Genomic DNA, 19,665 nt, shown 5'->3' on the forward strand with positions numbered 1-19,665 from the left:
TTTCTTCTACCTGATTTTGTAATGTTATTTATATGAATTATTGATATTTTGATTTTTACAATACCAACATTTCCACTTGGTCTGTTTGATGATGATCTTCTTTACATTAAATCATTTTTTATGGGTTTCTCAGCACCTAAGCAGACTTTTTACCAAATACTTTACTTACTTTTACTTGCGTAATGTCTTGGACGGATACTTTTTACTTTTTACTCTTATTTGGGTACAATTTTTGGGTTCTCTACACGCCTCGATATTTTTGAGTATTTTTTTTTTAGCTCAAATCTCCTCACATAAGATCCAAAGTAGTTCAGATTCTCTTCATCTTTGTCCCCATGGGGGGAAAAACTGGAAAGCACAGCGGTAGCAGTAGATCATGCTCACTGCAGCGGCGCCTCACAGCGACACTTCCGACGTTTTGGCCAGGAACGAAGCAGCGAGTGAGCGAACAAATCGGTCGGATCCAAATCTCATCTTCCCTGCGGCTGGATTTGAGAGGATGATGCGAGGCGGGGTGGGGGCAGCATCTGTCCTTCAGCGGGACTGCGTGCGTCTGGTTTTATGTGTGCTAAGCTTCATTTGATGCACTAATTTAATTGTTTTCTCCAGCTGTGCCTGGTGTTCATTGAGCAGCGGCGATGTTAGAAATCTCAGAGTGTCCACTTTGCCCAACTCGCCTGTACAGACGCAGGTCTACCAGTAACCAGTCGCTCATGAAACTCCAGGCTTCCAGTAAAGTCAGGAGATCGATTATCAGACATCCATGTGGGTATTTGTGAATCTTTCCAGGAATGCTGAAGGTCAGCCTTTCCAGAAAACCTGTAGAGACAAAGAAAAAGCAGAATAAAAAAGCAGTTCTCTTTACTAAAGCATCATAAAAACAAGCTCAGCCGATAAAAGTGATGGGCAAAGTAATGTGCAACTTTAGCTCTGTTTAGTTCCCTTAAAGCTGAAATATGTAACTTTTTCACACCGCCTGAAACCTAGAGCTCTGTTCAGTTGAAGTGAAATCTGGTGCAGTTTGAGTGTGAACACTGAGCAGACCGGAAACCGCTCCAAAAGCAGAAAGCAGAGACAATGATGATCATTCTGTGTAAAAAATAACCAAAACAAACGCGGCAGTCTCGCGGTAGAGGGAGAAATCCTACAACCGCTCAAATCTGACACTACTCCACTATTGTTTACATTTGCTGAAGAAGGAAGTTGCGCTCTGCGTCTTTTTTGCGTCGTTTCCTTCAGTGGTTCTTGGTGCAGCGCCCCCACAGGCGTGGAGGGGAACAGCTTATTTAAAGCGTTTGGATCGTTTGGCTCAGTGCAGCGTGAAAGCGAACCGCTCCAGCTGAAAATGTAACAAATGTTGCAATTTAGGTTCCCAATCGAACCAAGACTACTGGACTAACAGGTGTGAAAACAAACTTAGTTCATCCTAAAAGAACATAAAATCAGGATGACATGTTCTATTGATTAGCTTTGTAACAGATGATGATTTAGTAGATGTGTAACGAGATCCATTTTTGGGGAATATAGACCAATTTTGATCAATCTGCACCAGATTATTCTGCATGAAATACAGACATACATTTTGTTATCTGTGATATCATCGTGTAGAAAGACGTGTTAAAACCCTGAACCAACAATCAGGACTTTTTTTTTTATTAATAAATGACTTTACATTTGTCCGAGGATTCAGTCATAAATAAGTTGGAACAAAAGCGAAAAATAAAACTTTTAAATAAACACAGATGTGCTTTTCAATCCTATTTCTACATCTTGTTTGGGAAGCAAAGTCTACGGCTCTAAGATGGAGCCTTGAGGAACTCCATGATGAAGAGGAGATATTGATATTCACGGCTGTTTCTGAGTGACGGTATTTTTTAAACCAAATTTCATGCTGCTATGTTTAATCCCGTTTTGTTAACCTATTTAGATCCCATCTCAGTCCAACACAGCTCACATGTTTCCAGTTGGTTTTTTTTAACTTTGTGCTCGAGTTTCCCCATCAGACTTTCACCGGTTCTTCTTTTCTTTCTGTGCTGCTCTGCTCGTCTTTCAGAGAAGGATCTGTGTGTCTCAGTTTGATGTCTGCTGAATGCATCTAAAAAAAACGTCACAGTGCTGAACTGGGAATGTTGATTGACGGCGTACAGACTGAAAACGCCCCTGTGGAATACCAAACAGGGACGCCGAACTTCCAAACACATTCCTGTCACTTTTGGGCTCTTCAGGCTGTTTTTCTGGAACTTCATCTGTTATTTTTTTCCTGAGCGCTCCGTGACGCGCTGCAGAAATGTGTCACAAAGGAGGCGGCTAACTAATAAAGTTTTGTCGCAGGTTGTGTTGACAAAAACTCTGGAAAATGTTTTCTTGTGCTGCTTGATGAGAAAACAAGTTTAACTCCATCAATATTACAAGCTGAGAGAAAATAATAAAAAAAAGAGCGATCAGCTGGGAGATTTTTGCAAAGCTCTTAAATCTTGTGGTAAATTCTTGCTGTAAACGGATAAACAACATAATTCCTCATTGGACCAAATCTTGGAAAAGCCTTTTTTTAATCAGAAATAATGGAGTTTAAAGACAGAAAAACGGAAACTGTCATCTCAGCAAACACTTTCCACACAATCCGAGTGGTTTATCAAATAAAATCTTTATGGTTCCTGCTCAAATGCTTGTTAACGGGAACAAAATGAATGTATACGTCTCTCTCTCTCTCTCACTTGAAGAGAGGAAGAGGATTTAAGTACGATTGAATGTCGCATCATCTTAGTGAGAGATTCCCTTCACCGATGTGCAGAAAACAAATCTACTGCGAATGTGTGAAGCTATCAAATCCAAGGTCAAGCTGTGGGCATGAAAATAGTTTAAATCAATTCATTTCTGAATATTTCAGAATCTAGAGAAAGAAAATCCAATAAAATAGTTAATCAAACTTGAACTGATTGTGTAAAAACTGTAAAATGAATCAAAATGGCAGTTCAGCTGACTTGCAACTTTCCGTGACCTGTCTAAACTTTTAAACGTGTTTCTGTTGGGAAGCTTGTTTCAAAATAAAAGCTGTTCTTTTATTTTTAATCTTTTTTCCTACTGGATTCTGTGGGACAGTTTCTTAAAAAACTTTCTGAATATATGAAACAAATCCAGCAACTAAAGGTTATGAGGCTTTATTTGTGATCAATCGTATTGATCGTGATGAATCAATTATTGAAATAATCGATAATTAATTTGGTAATAGATTGTTTAAGTATACAGACTCTAAACAGTTTTACATTTAACATAAAAAACCTTCTTTGTCTGTAAATATGTTTCACCCAGAACGTCTCAAATTGCAGTTTTAGATTCACCTGGTTAAAATTCTGCGAAAAGAAAGAAAAAAACTCTTTTGAGAATCTTTTGCTTTCCAATTATTAATCAGTCGAAAAAAAAGAGATTGGCCAGATTGATGGATAAATTTCTTGATTGATTTTACCTAGACTTTTGCATTCTAGATGCAAGTGCCTTAAAAAATACTGAAAAACTTAAACTTCAAATAATCAAACTGCTGTTATTTTCACCCTCTGCATTTAAAAGGAACTCAACATCTTTTCCATTATTCCATATACAATGGCTTAAATGGATTAACAGACGAGATAATCTGCAGACTAATCACACCATGGAGGAGGATTCCATTAAACAATGAAATTAATGGTGAATATTCAGCATTAAAAGCAATAAAAATTAATTAAACGTACAAATATTGAAGCGTCAGACCCATCAGTCCAAGAACTTTCATTTTCCATCACCCTATTTTTGTTGCATCGCCATGGCAGCCAGCAAAGCGAAGCTGGGTTGTTACAGCAACACGAACCGCAGAGTCTCCAACCTTGACCCAACTAATCAATGCTGGAAAAAAAGGAAGAGAGAAAGAGGACAGACTGCCTCCAGTCCAGACAGTTTCTGTCTCATTTTTATGCTTCCAGAACAAACCCAGAGGACATTCTGCAGGTCTGAGTTACTGGATCTTTTTCTAAAGCAGCGAACCAAACACCTCACAGGAAAGTATGTGATAATCTGCAGAGCTGGCGCAGCTTTTTCAACGTATTAAGGTTTAAAACATGACCTGTTTTTCCAGCCCCGACGCTCCGTTTTCCAGTCGGTTTAAAGATTCTGTGTAAATGCTTTTTTTTAGCATTTCTCCCATTCATCATTTAGGCCAATTAATGTGAGCCTGCAGCTCTGCTCTGCCCCGTTAGGTCTAATGCAAAATGCAGGGGATCCTTTATTGGACACATTACTCAGTTTAGAGAATAAAACGTTTTACAAACACAAACAGAAAAAATGCCTTCCAACACCTTTCTGTTTAAACTAGGCTCCAGGTTTTTTGCACCGGTTAAACTGCTGCAGGTTTACCCATATTTATTATTTATCTGGGTAAAAAGTGCTAAATAGATAGATAAACTTACTTTGAAGTCCTATTTTTAGTGCTGTGTCTGCTACTATAAGCGCTTGGCTATAAAAAGACAAATACTTTGTGCTGTACTTAACATTTTCAGTTGTAAAAAAAATATTTTACCCTGATTTAAAATAAAAAGTTTGCATTTGCATCATTCTTGAATTGCAGTTTGGGGGCCACACAAAATCACTCTATGGGCCATGTGTGGCCCCCGCACCACACTTTGGACCCCCTGGCTTGACCTGATCAGTGTTCACAGACTGAACCAGGAAAACTGGCTCCAGGTTTTCCACTCCAGCTTTTTATCTCCGCAGACGGTTTCATAGAACCGAGTCTGTGTGAGTTCCTGTCCAGATTTAATTACCATCTTTGAGTTTTTTATTTTTTTGCCTGTTGCTGCCGGTAAGCAGCACACGTTTCCAATCCGTCATTAACCTGCCGGGATGTCCTCCATTTTCTGCTTCTGGGATGAGTGAGACCCCGGAGCAGCGGCCAGCAGCTGCTCATCAGTTTCCCAATAACCTGTCGCCGTCTGCTCCTCCACCGGCCGCCTCGCTGCTCCCGCCTCTTCCAGCTGTGACGCTTTGTGAGGCTAAAGATAAACCTGAGCAGAGCATTTTCTTCTGCTGCTCCCGGTTTCAGCTCATACTTCCTTCCTTTCGCCAGAACCACATGCTGCAGAGACTGACCGGTTAATCAGAGGAGATGTGGAGCAGCTGCGGCAGGGAGAGCAGTGGATCTGACGGAGGGAGAGTAACAAACTGAACTCAACATGTTCTAAAGACTAAAAGGTAGCAGGCCTGGAACCGACATGAGAGGATAAGATAAGATAACCAGAGGAAAAAACACAAGAACGATTTAACGGAAAGGAATGAAGTGATACGGCAACACCCTAACGGCAATAATAACACCAGAATATGGCAAGACATTTCAAACCGAATAAACAAGGAAATGATCAGAAACACAAAAACCAAAGAATTATAACATCCGTCCTGGCTACCTGACTCCACCCGGATCCACCTGACTCCACCCGGCTGCACAGCTCCACCTGACTCCACCTGGCTTCACCTGACTCCACCCAGCTTCACCTGACTCCATCTGACTCCACCCGGCTTCACCTGACTCCACCCGGCTCCACCCGACTCCACCTGACTCCACCTGGCTTCACCTGGCTCCATCTGACTCCACCTGGCTCCATCTGACTCCATCTGACTCCACTTGGCTCCATCTGACTCCACCTGACTCCATCTGACTCCACCTGACTCCACCTGACTCCATCTGACTCCACCTGACTCCACCTGACTCCACCTGGCTCCACCTGACTTCACCTGACTTCACCTGACTCCACCTGACTCCACCTGACTCCACTGCTCCACCTGTGACGCTTCTCTTCCGCTGAAACATGCTCCTTCCCATCTGGCTCCACTTTCCCTCTGACAGTTTCTGATGAAGGTTCTCAGAACGTAATTAATTTCAAGAGCATTTATTATTTTTAACTCCTGAATAAATCACCCTGGTAAATGATCATGAGATGAATATGACAGGATTTTACCAAAGAGAAGATCTGGAAAATCTGACCTTTATAATTTAAAGAAATTAAAACCAGTGAGGTCTGTTGACTCCAAACTTTACAAACACGGTGAATGTAAAATGTGTTTTATACATTAGCTACTGTAGTGAAATTATCACAATTATGAGCAAGAGTTTCATGGCATCCAGTAAGAAAGCCAATCAACCAGGATAAGAGATTCAATATTAATATCTGTATCAGTCCCAATATTGAAATATTTTTTGTTGCTTATATGAATTATTGTCATTTTCATCCTTAAAATACCTAAATTTTCACAAAACTTTTTATTTTAGTCCGTCTGATGATATAATTCTTAAATATTAAATAATAATTTGATCTGCCCACCTCTCTCTGTGACAACGTGTTCGATCCATAAGGCTGATCTAGACAGTCTAATTCTATGTTTTGTGCTCCGAGTGACCTTATTATTTATTTACATTATATAAAATGTAATTTATTTTTGAGTGACCAAGTTAGTCAACCTCTTGATTTTGCCAGTTTCAGTTTCTTTATTAGTATTTATTTCACTTTGCCTGTTCTCCTGCTAATTGCACTGATTGAACAAATTAAAGTTGTTTTTACATGTTTGACCACAATTATGAAGCTACTGGTGTATTTAAGTGTGCAGAGTTATCAAATAAATGTGCAATAATTCAGTACATTTATGCCTTTGTGTTTAGTTTTTTTAAGACAAGGAAACGTTTTAAGTAAATTCTGCGATGATTTTCTGTATCGGATCGGTATCGGTGATACTAAGCCTCACATATCGGCACGGGAAGTGAAAAAAAGTGGAAGAAATCTGATGGATTTGATTAAATATAGAAAAATATTTTCTTCAGTTTACCACAAATACACAAGAAACATCCAAATTCTCCTGACGGAAGATGTTTGGTCTGTTAATTTAACAGACAGACGAGCTGAACGACGTGCCAATGTCATTAACGAGCACCACAGTTTCAGTCCTTCTTTATATAATTCAAATGACACAATTAGCAGAAGACAGGAGTGAACGAATTATCTCTTTCCTCAAGATGTGGAGAGTGAGTTTCCATGGATACAGCCGGGAAGCGAGGCTTTCTGCAGACAGCTTTATAAAAACGGAGACACTTAAATTCAGCCATAAATCATCCATTAGCTCCCTTCCAGCTGAGCTGCCCTTTCGCTTCGTCTCAAGTTATTCTCGTTATGCTTTAATTTAAAGCGAACATCTTTTCGTGTCGGGATGGAGAGCTGCATCGGATTCATCTGGAGGTTTCTGATAGATCATCTTTCAAGGTCGTGCGTATCTAAAACAGCACTGAAGTATTTTTCCATCGCTGATCAGAGCAGCGTGTTGTTTAACCAGGCAGTTTTATTTTATGAGATTTGTTGAGTTGAAATCATAAGAAGGATAAAATCTGACTGATTAAAGAGAAGATAGTGGCTGACTGGGATTGTTGACTCACTGCAGGAAAGATGAAAATATAATGATTTCATAAGATATTCAACAAGTAATTTTAAAATGTTGACTGATTTTTTTAGCATTACAGCCTTTCTTATTGTTTTTCTTTTCTCTCTTTCTTGGTGATTTGGTCTCAACTAGCCCATTTTTTAAAGACAGTTCTGTTTACAGAGACTCATAATTCATTTTATTTGTTGTTTCTGTTGTTTTATTTATTTTGAATATTTAAAATGTCTTCCAGTTCCAGTTTTAAATGTAGAAATGATTATGCCATTACCATTATATTACATGAAAGTGGTCTAAAAACAACAATATTATCGTTTATTGCAATAAACGATAATATTGTTGGATGTGGTATTTCCTCTGTTGACAATAGAAATTTGGTGAACGCAGTAAAAATCTCAGCATCATTGGAGCTCCATATCTCAGCCAGACTTTGCACCGGTTCAGATTTAAGTGGCTTAACTTAAGTTCTAGCAGCTTTTACAGTTTTTGCACCATGACTGTTTAAGTTAGATCATTTTTCCCACTGAATCTTCAGCTGAGAGTGATGATGTCACACTTCAGATTCTGAAATATTCAGAAATATTCAGAAACTTTCAGATTTAACTTGCATTAATGCTCCCAGTACATGCGCATCATGTTTGCTTCAGAAATCAGAAAACCACAAACTAACAAGAACCAAACTGACGGTCGTCCTCCTGCAACACATTTAGCTAGTTCCCACATTACTTAGGTCACATACACTTGACTCCCACCACTAATTAAAATTATAATGAGTGAGAGACAAACAGCAGCAAACCTAATGGAGCATCTTTGCATGAGAAATAAAACATCCCAGAGTCTATTAGCAACTTCTTCTGCTGGTTGTGGATCCATTTAAGCTCCAATTTAAAGTGAGGATGATTACATTTCACAGAAGTATGAAGCACTATGCATGTCATGAATGTCAGACGCATTCAACCACAACCACTTTCTCTGTCTTGCTTTGTTGTGGGATATAATGCATCGGTTTTGCTGCATATTTTAGGGAGACATACCGAGAGAGGATTAGCAGGGATAAACAGGCTTAACCATGCATATGTATCACAACAACCAAACGGTAAATTTCCTGAACTCAGACCAGTGTAGTCAGATTTAGAAGACTATTGCAAGCAGCATGGAGGGGGGTGGAGGATGCAGAACGAGTGAAATTACAGCAAGAAAGGAGAAACGTTATGTTGTGCTGTTATATACCGCAACAAGAACCCGTTATACAACAGGATTACAGCACAAAGCAAGTAAATTTAAACTAAACAGCAAGGATTTCTTTTTTTTTTTGCTTAACCCAAATTCCTCTGGTTCTGTAACACAACATTACACAATGTGGACACTTTGAAAACCAAGCAGCTCCAAAGATGATGACGTGTTTGGCTTCATCTGCTTTGCATGGTTCATCATCCCTGAAAGTTTAAGCTGCTCTACTGTAATACTTGGTATTTATGCAAGTACAAAGGCAGGCGGCTGATTACTGTTAGATACAGTAAAAAAAATACATAAATTAAACTAGAAAAAGGTCATAGCTGTACATTTACCTTTTAAGCCTGTTAGGTTTCAAACTTTAAGTAACAAATTCATGTCTTTGCTCGTCTCATATGTAAAAGAGAATCTGTGAGTGTTATTTTGAAAGTCCATACAAGACCTCTTTCTGTTTCTTTAGGCATTTAGGGCTGAAAATACTTAATTTTTAAAACTTAATTAAATAAGCAAACTCCTGAGACTCAGAAAATGCTGAGTTGCCTGTTTCCATGGTGATGGCTGCCTTATGGTGATTGCTGCTGTCCCTCACTCATTATAATTTTAATTAGTGGTGGAAGTCAAGTGTATGTGACCTAAGTAATGTGGGAACTAGATAAAAAACGTTGGCATCACACAAACTATCCCAGTGGAAAAACTGCAACTTGTTCTGAAAACCTTCATGTACCAGAAGGTACATGTGGTGGTTTAACACACGTTTATGTGTCCGCAGTGTTTAATGACGGAGATACGGGCGGATAAAGAGACCCTCCAGTTCAACTTTGGGAATAAGAATAAATATAATGAGAATGCTCTTTGCATTCTGACCTGATTTGATAGAAAACTGCAAGTCTTACAGCAGTGAAAGACACACTAAGTGAAAGTAGACAGAAATACCTGCGTTTTGGTGTGTAAATTGTAGCTGTTGAGATGAAAATGTGGGCATAAACGTATCTTAAATGAAAAAAAATCTGAATATTTCACACCGGTTCAAAATCTAGTGTGACATTGTCACTCTAAGTTGAATATTCTTTTCGTAAAATCTGAAAAATATGTGAAACTTAAACTGATTGTGTTAAAAAAAAACATAAAAAGGATCAAAATCCCAGATCAGTCTGGTAAAATCCTACTTTCTGCAAACGGTTAAACTCTGAGTTGTGTTTTTACTGGAAAGTGCGGCTGAGGTATGGAGCTGTAAAAGGGTTTGGGTTTTCTCCTTCAAGATTCAAGAACATCTGTCGTTTTCAGCAAATTACACAACTTAGAGAAATTATTATGTTGCCAACTGAGCCACTAAATGTAGCGCAGACAGTTTTATATATTTATGTTTAATATCAAGGAACAAAGGGAAGAGGAGCAAATGAGACTAGGTTATAAATGAGGAGTAAACTATAAAATATAACAAGCACTTTGTAACGTGAGCTTCAATGTATTTACCTCCTCAATTTAAATAATCTGGGAAAACCTATTAAAATCTTCGAGTAGTTAAATTGTTTAATTCTCTGCCATGTTCAAAGCCTACAGCAGCTTTTCCACTGAGCTAACTTTAATTTAGTGAAACACAACTTTTCTTTGTTTTGTACTATTGTTTTTATTGAATTGTTTACCTCTTGAGTTTGATTCTATTTTTTTATTATTATTCATATTTTTTTCTATTTTTAAGCATCTATAAGTCAATTCTGAGAAAACAATAGCATGTAAATGTTTGCTGATGGCTTTGGCAGGAGTCTTAGGTATTTTCCAGCAGCTGAAAGGGTTAAATGTAGCGATTATTTTTCAATTAGATCTTTGTTGATACTGAGGAAAAACCTCGTTTCTCCTGATTTTAATAGATTCTCAAATGAGCTTTGAGCACATTTTTGAGCAGCAGCAATTAGCCTTGCAGAAGTTTTTCCATTTATCTCTGCTTTCTGGATTGCACTTGACTCCTGAGTTCTGCACCATCTGCGTTTTTTTAAATGTAGTGATCAATAACCACCTCTCACTGTGGCCCACGAATTCCCAGAACGCTACACTTTGCTCCACTCTTCTGCCTTCTCAGCCTGGCTCTGATTTTTTTTTGGTTTCTTCTGTCTTGTTTGCACTGGCACAAATCAAATATCGCAGATCTGCTCGACCACTGAGACATTGCCCTCCAGGTGATCTCAAGAAGCATTTCTCTTCGGTCGTTTTTAGTATTTTTTGTCTCTGCGGACTGTGTTGTGTTTATCCACTTATCAGGAACAGAGTGCACTTAACGGGAGGCACAGCAGAGCTGCTAAATTGTTTTAAAAATCATCATTCTCAACCCCTCATTCACCGTTTCATTCAGTATTTTTGTGTTATCTGGAGCTGCATTCACATCAGCCATGTTTGTTCCATTTTAATCAAACTCCAGTTCATTTGCATAGAAAGTCTGGTTCGTTTGGTTCTAACAAACTCTGATTTGGACCAAAGAAGCAAACTCTGCTCCATTTACAAACCTGGGTCTCGGTTCAGTTGAAGTGAACTCTGGTGTGGTTTGAATTCATACGTGAACACCAAGTGGACCAGAGACCGCTCCAAAAGCAGGAAGTGGACTACAGAGCAGGGCATTATGGGTAAATACAACCACAACAGATCTGTGCGCCTAGCGATAGCAGGAGTAATGGCTGGTGGTCTTTAACCAGACAAAAGAGAAATCCTACATCTGCTAAAATCTATCGCTACTCCATTTTTGTTTACATTTAGTGAATACAGAAGTTGCATTCAGTGTCTTCTTCAGAGGTTTCCGTGTCGTTTTCCTCAGTGGTTCTTGGTGCAGCGCCACCACAGGCGAGGAGGGGAACAGTTTCCTCAAAAAGTTTGGTTTGTTTGAGACAGTGCAGTGAGGAAGCGAACTGCAGCAGCTGAAAATATAACAAATGTTTCAATTTTGGTCGAACCAAATCTACCAACTATCAGGTTAGAAAACACCCTAAAATTGTGTGGAAAGATTTTTCATGAATCCCCAACAAAAATTAAAATTTGTATTAAATTCAATGAAAACTTTGCCAAAGTATCAGATCTAATCAGATGTTTCCAGAATTTCTCCAGTGGTATTTCTGCTGAGCAGTGTGTTTAAATGCAACCTTCCAAGTGAACAGATGTACAGTTTCAAGACGCAAACACAAAGCGGTACTTTCCCTCTCCTCCCTCCTCACTGCCACCCCTGCCGGGCCTTTCAGCCTCTCTCCTCCTCGTCTTTCTGGAGTCCTGCGAGAGGAATAATAAAGTGAAGCCTGGCAGGACAACCCTCTGTCCTGAGGCCCAGTGCCAGCTGCTGCTGCCGCAGACACGATCCATCTACAGACACGGGGAGAAGGTTGATGCAAACGAAGACAGCTTGCCAGCTTCGGCAGTCTGGACGCGTCCTTTCTCTGCATGCATAATATGAAGTCTCACCTCTTCTCCAATTAAGAACACGTTACCAAGCCTGCCAGTGCAAAGATCATCAAATCACAGTTAAAGTTGACATATCATGCTTTTAAATCTGCCCTTTTCCAATTTGAATCAATCAGTTGAGGTCCATGTGAAGTGGAACTGCAATGGTTTGGTCTGAATTTTTCATTATTAGCTCCAAAGGCTCCATGATTCCCCCTGTTCTGGGTATGTCAAAAAGTAACACTTTTTGGTGCAGTCTCTTTAAATGCAAGCCCCGCCCCTTCCAGGTCGCACAGCGCTCCACTCCACCACAATCGGCCATTTTTGTTTTAATTTTTTATTCCTAGACTGACTTAAAGATGTCAACAATGACAGACTTGTCCATCCAGCCTTACATAATTGAGACAGAAAATGCTACCATAATGAATTAATCAACGCAGTTGGTAAGATAGCAAATGTTAGCGCTAAGAAAATTGTTGAGTGGGTTTGGATCATGAGACAAAAATGGCAAAAACAAACTGTTAAGGTAATAAAGTATTATTCTGTCCTCAAGGAGCTAACAGCTAGCACGTAGCACTAACATAAGCAAAATGCTTCTGCTACGAAACAACGGCCAAGACGGCATATAAAAACACGATAAATTAGGTTTTTTTGTCATTTTAGCGTTATTTGCAGTGTACCATTTTGTTATGTTTGTTGTTTCCTTATGCACTCATTCTTTAAGTGTTTTGCACAAACAAAGAGGACTTTCCCCACTGACAAGGGAATATTTCCAAGAAAAATAAACTATAACGGGGTACTTCGAAGAGGTTTGGTGGGCAAGGATGTAAAGAACAACCGAACCTTCTGACTTAGCATCAAGTTCAAAGATGCTTTGGTACTACAAATTGATTTGACGAATAAAAATGTCAGATTCGCAGAATTGGTTAGCTGGAAGTCCATGATAGCTCCACAGCAAATACTGTGACGTAATAGATTAAAAAATACGTAAAAGGCAGTAGAGAAAACTGAACAGATTGAAAAATGTAAATATAAAGATATCTACACAGCATCAGAAGAGACTACATTCAACACTTCTGCAATCCTAGAGACTCAAAGTTCACAACAAAGGGAATTTAAGGGCTTGAAAAGTGGATTTTGCAATAATTCAGTATTCTCTTACAATCTCCTCTTAACACAGACCTGCACAAACCTAGATAAAAAAGCAAAAACAAATATGAGGAATACCAAAAGTTAAAAATGCGACCACCTAAAATTTCAAGGAGTTATTTTTATAAGAGGCAAGAAGCCAGTGAGCACAAAATGAAAATCATCATCGACTGAAATCTGCAGAACATTATGAGTCTACTTTTGCACTTTTTTGCTTTGCTACTATGTTTTTACGCCAACACCCTTGACGAGAGCGGCGATGCGACACGTTTGGCACAACAGCTGGTCCACCTGAACCCTTCAGCGCAGAAAACTTCCTTCGCTCCCACACTGATAGCTAACGAAGCGTTACCCTCTGTTAGTCCGTCAGACTCAGCTGAGCAAGAAAGAAAGCAGACCATCTGGAGGCAAGAACAAACAGACAGATGGAGATTAAAACCTCTGTCCGTCCTGAACTGCATCACCCTTTGGTGCAAGTATCCTGCAAATAAAGAGGCATCCTGCCAACTTCCTCTTTCACTTAGAAAGAGGAAATGATCCAGCAGGATACTGTAGATTCCCCCATTCCTGCATTGAGCTCTAAAGCAAATAGGGTCCCTCCAACTTTCCATGAGTGAGTATTTTAATAATGTGAAAGCCTCCCAGGCCTTTGAGTCTCAGTTTTTCACAGACAAAAATGTAAATCCTGCTTTGAACATACAAACTTGACATGTTGGAACATCCTCAACTCCTTCATATGTCTTAAAATGAGAATAGCAGAGTATTAAACGGGCAGTGTCAAGACAAAAACAGATGCAGTAATTTAAAAAAGTCACATTTAGTACATTTTTTGGATACTTCAATGAATGAAGAACAAGCTTTTTTAAGCAAAAAATTCACCAGAGACTGCAGTTTTTATTAAGGTTTCCTATATTTTATTTTTTGAAAGAAATTGATTGAGAAAATTTTCTTTTTTGCCTGATTTTGTTATTTTGTAATTATGTGTGTGAATTGTTTTGATTTTGGTCTTTGAAATGGCAAAATGTCCATATAGCTTTATATTTTGGTCTGTTTGATCAGGTAATCTTTAAATGATTGATGTTTTAATCCGTTACTCCACGATGGCCTACTAGGACCATTGTACGCAAACCAACCAGAATGAGTAAATTTCCACCAAAGTTTTGCTGTTAATCTGAGAAATTTTCTAGAAAAAAATAGGAAATTTCTGTTTTTCAACAGTAAAGTAATTATTTTAAGATTAATTTCAAATTTCTGAGTTGTTTCTTTTAGAAAACTTCAGTCTTTTTGGCAGAAATTTGCTCCTTTTTTCTATCAATGGGCCTAACATGCTGTCGTAGTTACTCACCAATCAAGTAGCGTTTATACCAAATCTTAGCTGCGGCCATTTTCCATAGAGTTTGCATATTCTCCCCATTAAACACAGACAAATGGACTGCATTACATTTGGGAGCAAAATCAATAAATAGCTTTGATGGAAGAGCTTAGCTGTGGTTTACAGCAGAACTCGCTTTAGATCTGATAACTGGAAAAACACGCCATGTTCAACGTCATTTCATTACGGCAAAGAAAATGAGTGTTTTTATATTATATGCAACTGAACACAATATTTTGCTAGGCATGAAAAATAAATCAATCACAATACGTATGTAATCAGTATCAATATGTCTGATGAAATATTCGGAGCTCTGATCCAGGACTGCACAGCATTCTGGCACATCAGGACCATTTCAAATACACATTAACAAAGGAGGGACACATTTCCACCAAATACTTGCAGAACGTTTCTAGAAAAAAATTGGAAATTTCTTTCACAAAGTCAAAAGTGTCATTCTTTTTTTTTTTTTTCCGTGGAATTTGTCAAATTTTCAAAGAAAGAAACATTCTCGTATTTTCTAGAGAACTTCTGAGGTCACTCTAAAAATTTCAGAGTTTTTTGGTAGAAATTTACTCCTTTTTTTGGACGACTTGGCTTTAAGTTGTCCAGCCTCCTACAGACAACGTAGGAGCTAAAAGCAAAGCTGGCGGAATCAACTAACTCACTCACTCTGTGGTTACCTAGCAACTCACTCACTCTGTGGTTACCTAGCAACAACCTCAAGTAATTTGCCAGTCAGTTTTTTATGCCTCATAACTGCTTAATAATAATAATAATAATAATAATAATAATAACAGCAACAACAACAATGGCATAGAGTGAAAACTTGCTGCATTTTAGGCAAGAACATGTTTATTTTCTTATTTAGAAAAGGAATTAAATTATTTATTTGCATTTTTAATGTCATATACACTTATGTGCACGAAATCTGTAGAATGTGCCCATTTTTAAAAATCTGATTAATTGAGTAATAGATTACTAAAATAATCAGTTGAAGCCCTACTAGGTTTAGTTCAGTGAAGTTTATTCTGTGGGGCGGAAAAAGGCCGATAAAGAATCGATTCCAGATGGGATTCGAATCAGCAAAATCTGCAGCTAGCTTCCCTTACTTCCGTTTAAACAAAACATGGTGGCTATCGCGCTGGCGCTCAGGTCACGCTCTCTCAACCACAGCGAAGTAATGAGTACATGCTGAGGTGCTGCACAGAGAGCAGCGTCTCTGCGGTTTCAGGGGGAAGAGTCGATTAACGAGGAGGTCCAAAACTTCACCAACAGAGAGCGGGACGGGATTCCCCTGGGAGCTCTTTCACGCTTCACGCAGAGCAGAGATGGAGAAACGAGACGGTTTCTAGCAGATAGATGAGGTAAAAAGCGTGACAGACAGCAGCCCTGGGAACTTCTCCTGCTTTATAAAACAGGAAGAAATGACACTCGCTTCGTCTAAACTCCAGGAACAGAGCCAGCAGCTTGCATCGCATTAGTGTGGAGACAGCACTCAGGGAAGCATGAAGATCTGTGACAGAAACATAACCCGCGGTTCGGATCGCTCTGCAGAATCATCTCAGTTATGACAAAGGCTGCAGAGCTGCTGCTAAAATCAGCAGAGGTTATCGGGAATGTCTGCCAGCATTGGAGGTGAGGAGATTCCTGATGGCTCCAGGTTCTCCAGGATCCAGGATCCAGGATCAGAGCAGCAAAGAACTATCCTGAAACAATGGACAATGAGCCGGACTGTCCCATTGGGGGAACAATGGAGGACTTATGAGGGTCACACATCACTACCCTGTAGCCAAACTGGATCAAGAGGTTTTAAAGCTGCAGTATGCAACTTTTATTTAAAGAAATGTTTTTTACATATTCTTTAAAACTGCCACTGTATCGTGACAGTTTGCTATGAGACAGATAATCTGTGAAAAGACCAATCTCCACCTCCTCCCTGAGTTACTATTAGCATCTGAAGAAATGCTCCCAACCAAAAACAACCAGAGGGCCTTAGCGCTGTCAATCATCCACGTGTTCGCTGTTGAATGTGATAATTGTGAAGAAAGAACTTATTTCACATAACTCTTTGTCCATCGTCATTGCTAACTAGCTTTAGCATTCACAACAGGCTCTGCTAGCTGTAGTCTACCAGAGAGCTAGCAGTCGATGGGAAGAGATGATTGACAGCACTAAGACCCGCCTCCTGGCTCTGATTGGTTGTTTCTCGTTCGCACTGGGAGAAGGAAGAGAAACTTTTTTTGTAATAGTTATTTATCCAACTCATTGTATTAAATGAAAGGCCCAGATTTTTCAAATTCTTTTGGGCTTGTTTAACCAAATTTATTCTCAGTATTCTCAGAAAAGTCTGTTACAGTTCCTGGATAGATGTTGTTTTAATTATTATAAAAGCTCCGTTGTAAAAAGACTAATATTTTGTGTCGTACCTTACATTTTCCATTGTAATAAAATCTGGTCAATAATAATTTTACACTAATTTGAAATAAGAAATGTAATAAATTCTTCTTGAACTGTAGCTGGGTTCCACAAAAAATCTGTCTGAGGGCTACAAATGGCCCGCAGGCCACACTTTGGACACCCCTGATCATTACTGCACTTCTGCAGCACCCATAGAGCCATCGCTATGACTAATAAAAATTTAACCACCCTGGATTCACTGAAATTACACTAAATCTAAAAAAGATTAAAGGCTGTGATTCATGCAAGCTTTAAATGGTTAATGCAGCACCTGGAAGGGCTTTTAAAAATGAATTAAGCTGCAGAGCAAGAATAACGACTGCAAAATGAGTAAAACAGGTGGTGTATTTTTTATTTCTCAGCATAACGGTACAGGGTGGAGCCCTTCAAGGCTGCTGCTCAGCTTGGGTCCCATTTACTGTGTTTATAGATATGATCTCAATGCATAGCAGAGGCACAGAGGCAGTCTGGTTCAGTTATTACAGCTAGAAACTAGACCTGAGCCTTCAGGGTCACATAAAGACGGTTACAAAGTCAGCCTTCTATCACCTGAAGTACATTTCCAGGATTAAAGAACTAATGTAGCAGCAAGACCTAGAAAAACGTATTGATCACTGCAACAGGTCTGCCTAGAACAAAAATCAATCCTGCAGCTGATCCAGAACGCTGCTGCTGGTGTTCTGACTAAAACCAGGAAGCTAGAGAACATCACCCAGATCTAAAGTCCTTCACAGGCTCCCTGCAGCTCAGAGAACAGACTGTAAAATACTGCTGCTAGTTTATAAATCACTGAACGGCTCAGCACCACGACACATTAAAGATCTGCTGCTGTTGTATCAACCTTCTGGTTCAAACACGGAGAAACAGGATTCACTTTTTATGCTCCTCTTATCTGGAATAAACTTCCAGAAAACTGCAAAACTGCTGAAACACTGAGTGCCTTTAAATCAAAGCTAAAAGCCCACCTGTTTAGAGCTGCTCTTGATTGGCAGTAAATGGGACACTGATCAGCATTTCTGATGAACATTTGCTTGATTACTTTGATTACATTTGACAAAATATAATGCTTATTGTTTGTGATGTTTTTAAGAAGTAAAGCACTTTGAACTGGCTTGTTGCTGAAATGTGCTATGCGAATAAACTTGAATTGAAATGAACACAATCCATGTGCTGCTCTGTCATGTGTCTGGTTTGTAATCTTCTAAGCTGTGTGTGTATGAGAAGCAGCATGAGGTAAAGATAAAATAGCTCTTTATAAACAGTGAATTTCCCTCAATAGCAGCAACCAGAGAGGAAAAAGAGGAGAAAAACCCAGTTGGAGATGTCAGGATCCATTAAAACTCTGCGCGCTCCCTTGGTGTCTGATTAACCTGTTTGAAGCTTTTCCTAATTAGGTAATTAGTCGAGCTTGGAAAAGGCTTCAGAGTCCCACCACTGCAGACTTCTAATGATATAATAAAGATAATCAGCTGCAGTTTTAGACTTCGGTTTGTGAGTCGAGAAAATGATGCATTATTATATGATTTGGCTCAGCAAAGCAAGTTTCAGATTACGGTAATTTAATACTGCTCTGGCCTAGAATCTGACTGAAGTTGAATTTTAATATAAAATAATATATGATGGTGTTCTTACTCTATGTGTCCTGAAAAACAACGTTAATGCATCAAAGATGAACTATTTTTACAAAGCACAAAGGAGGAGAGGATGGGGGCGGATATCAAAGGGACCCCGGGACACTGATGGATGATATGAGTGGGTGAGGCAGCTTCGGTCTCATATGTGCATCCTTTATTAGAAACAGGATTCGAAACATGAACTAGAAGACATTTTCTCATTAAAATAATCTGAATTTGTCTCCTGAGACAGCCACAGCCCTCAGATACTTTCTGCTGATCCAACGCTTTGATTAATTGATCGTTATCAGAGTGAGAAACTCAATGAAGGCCAGACATTTGGTAGCCTGATGCTCTAAAGCACACAGGAAGGCATCAGCGGTTGGTAAAGCGCTAATAGCAGCGCTAATTTTTAGTGTTTTTGCTAGCGTTGAAGACATTTAGCACCCTTAGCTTTCCTTAAATTGATTTTTCTGAATAAATTAGAAAGTTGTGATTTGCTGTTTTGTGAACTTTTTGTTGAATAAAGTTCGACAGCTTTGTTGAAGTTTTGGTTATTGACTGTTAGTAATTTTTCAAGTAGTTAGACGTTTATATTCATGCTCTTATTTTGAAGTGGGTGAAGACGGTTCCTCTTCCTCTCATGTTCTCCAACACGTTTGTTCTGTACCCAGAATGCATCAGTAAACAGCTTAAAATCTACTGATGTCCTGCATGCTTTCTGACCAAAGTCCTACACTGATCAATCAAGCAAAATCAGCAACAGAGTTAGAAAAACTCAACAATAAAACTGAAATTAGAGTGAAAGGTCTGTTAAAAAAATCACTTCCTGAAGTGCAACCTATACCAGTAGGTGTTCAGCACCAATTTTGATTATATACTATGTTGTAGCTAAATTGTCAATAACTAAATTAGTTGACAATTATTTCAATAACTCATTCGTCACGATTAATTTGACTGTTAGTTTCAGCTCTGTTG

The 19,665-nt window shown here is 39.0% G+C and overlaps 1 protein-coding gene across 1 annotated transcript in view; it reads right to left on the reverse strand.

Moving 5' to 3' along the window:
- Positions 1-19,665, reverse strand: part of LOC108166352 (uncharacterized) — a 26,519-nt gene continuing 6,854 nt past the window's right edge. The window contains exon 3 of the mRNA XM_017305179.1: positions 1-819. Coding sequence (XP_017160668.1) covers positions 623-819 — 197 coding nt within the window. The 3' untranslated portion in view covers positions 1-622. The remainder of the gene's footprint in view (positions 820-19,665) is intronic.

Source organism: Poecilia reticulata, linkage group LG6 (genome assembly GCF_000633615.1).
Source record: "Poecilia reticulata strain Guanapo linkage group LG6, Guppy_female_1.0+MT, whole genome shotgun sequence".
Taxonomy (NCBI): Eukaryota; Metazoa; Chordata; class Actinopteri; order Cyprinodontiformes; family Poeciliidae; genus Poecilia; species Poecilia reticulata.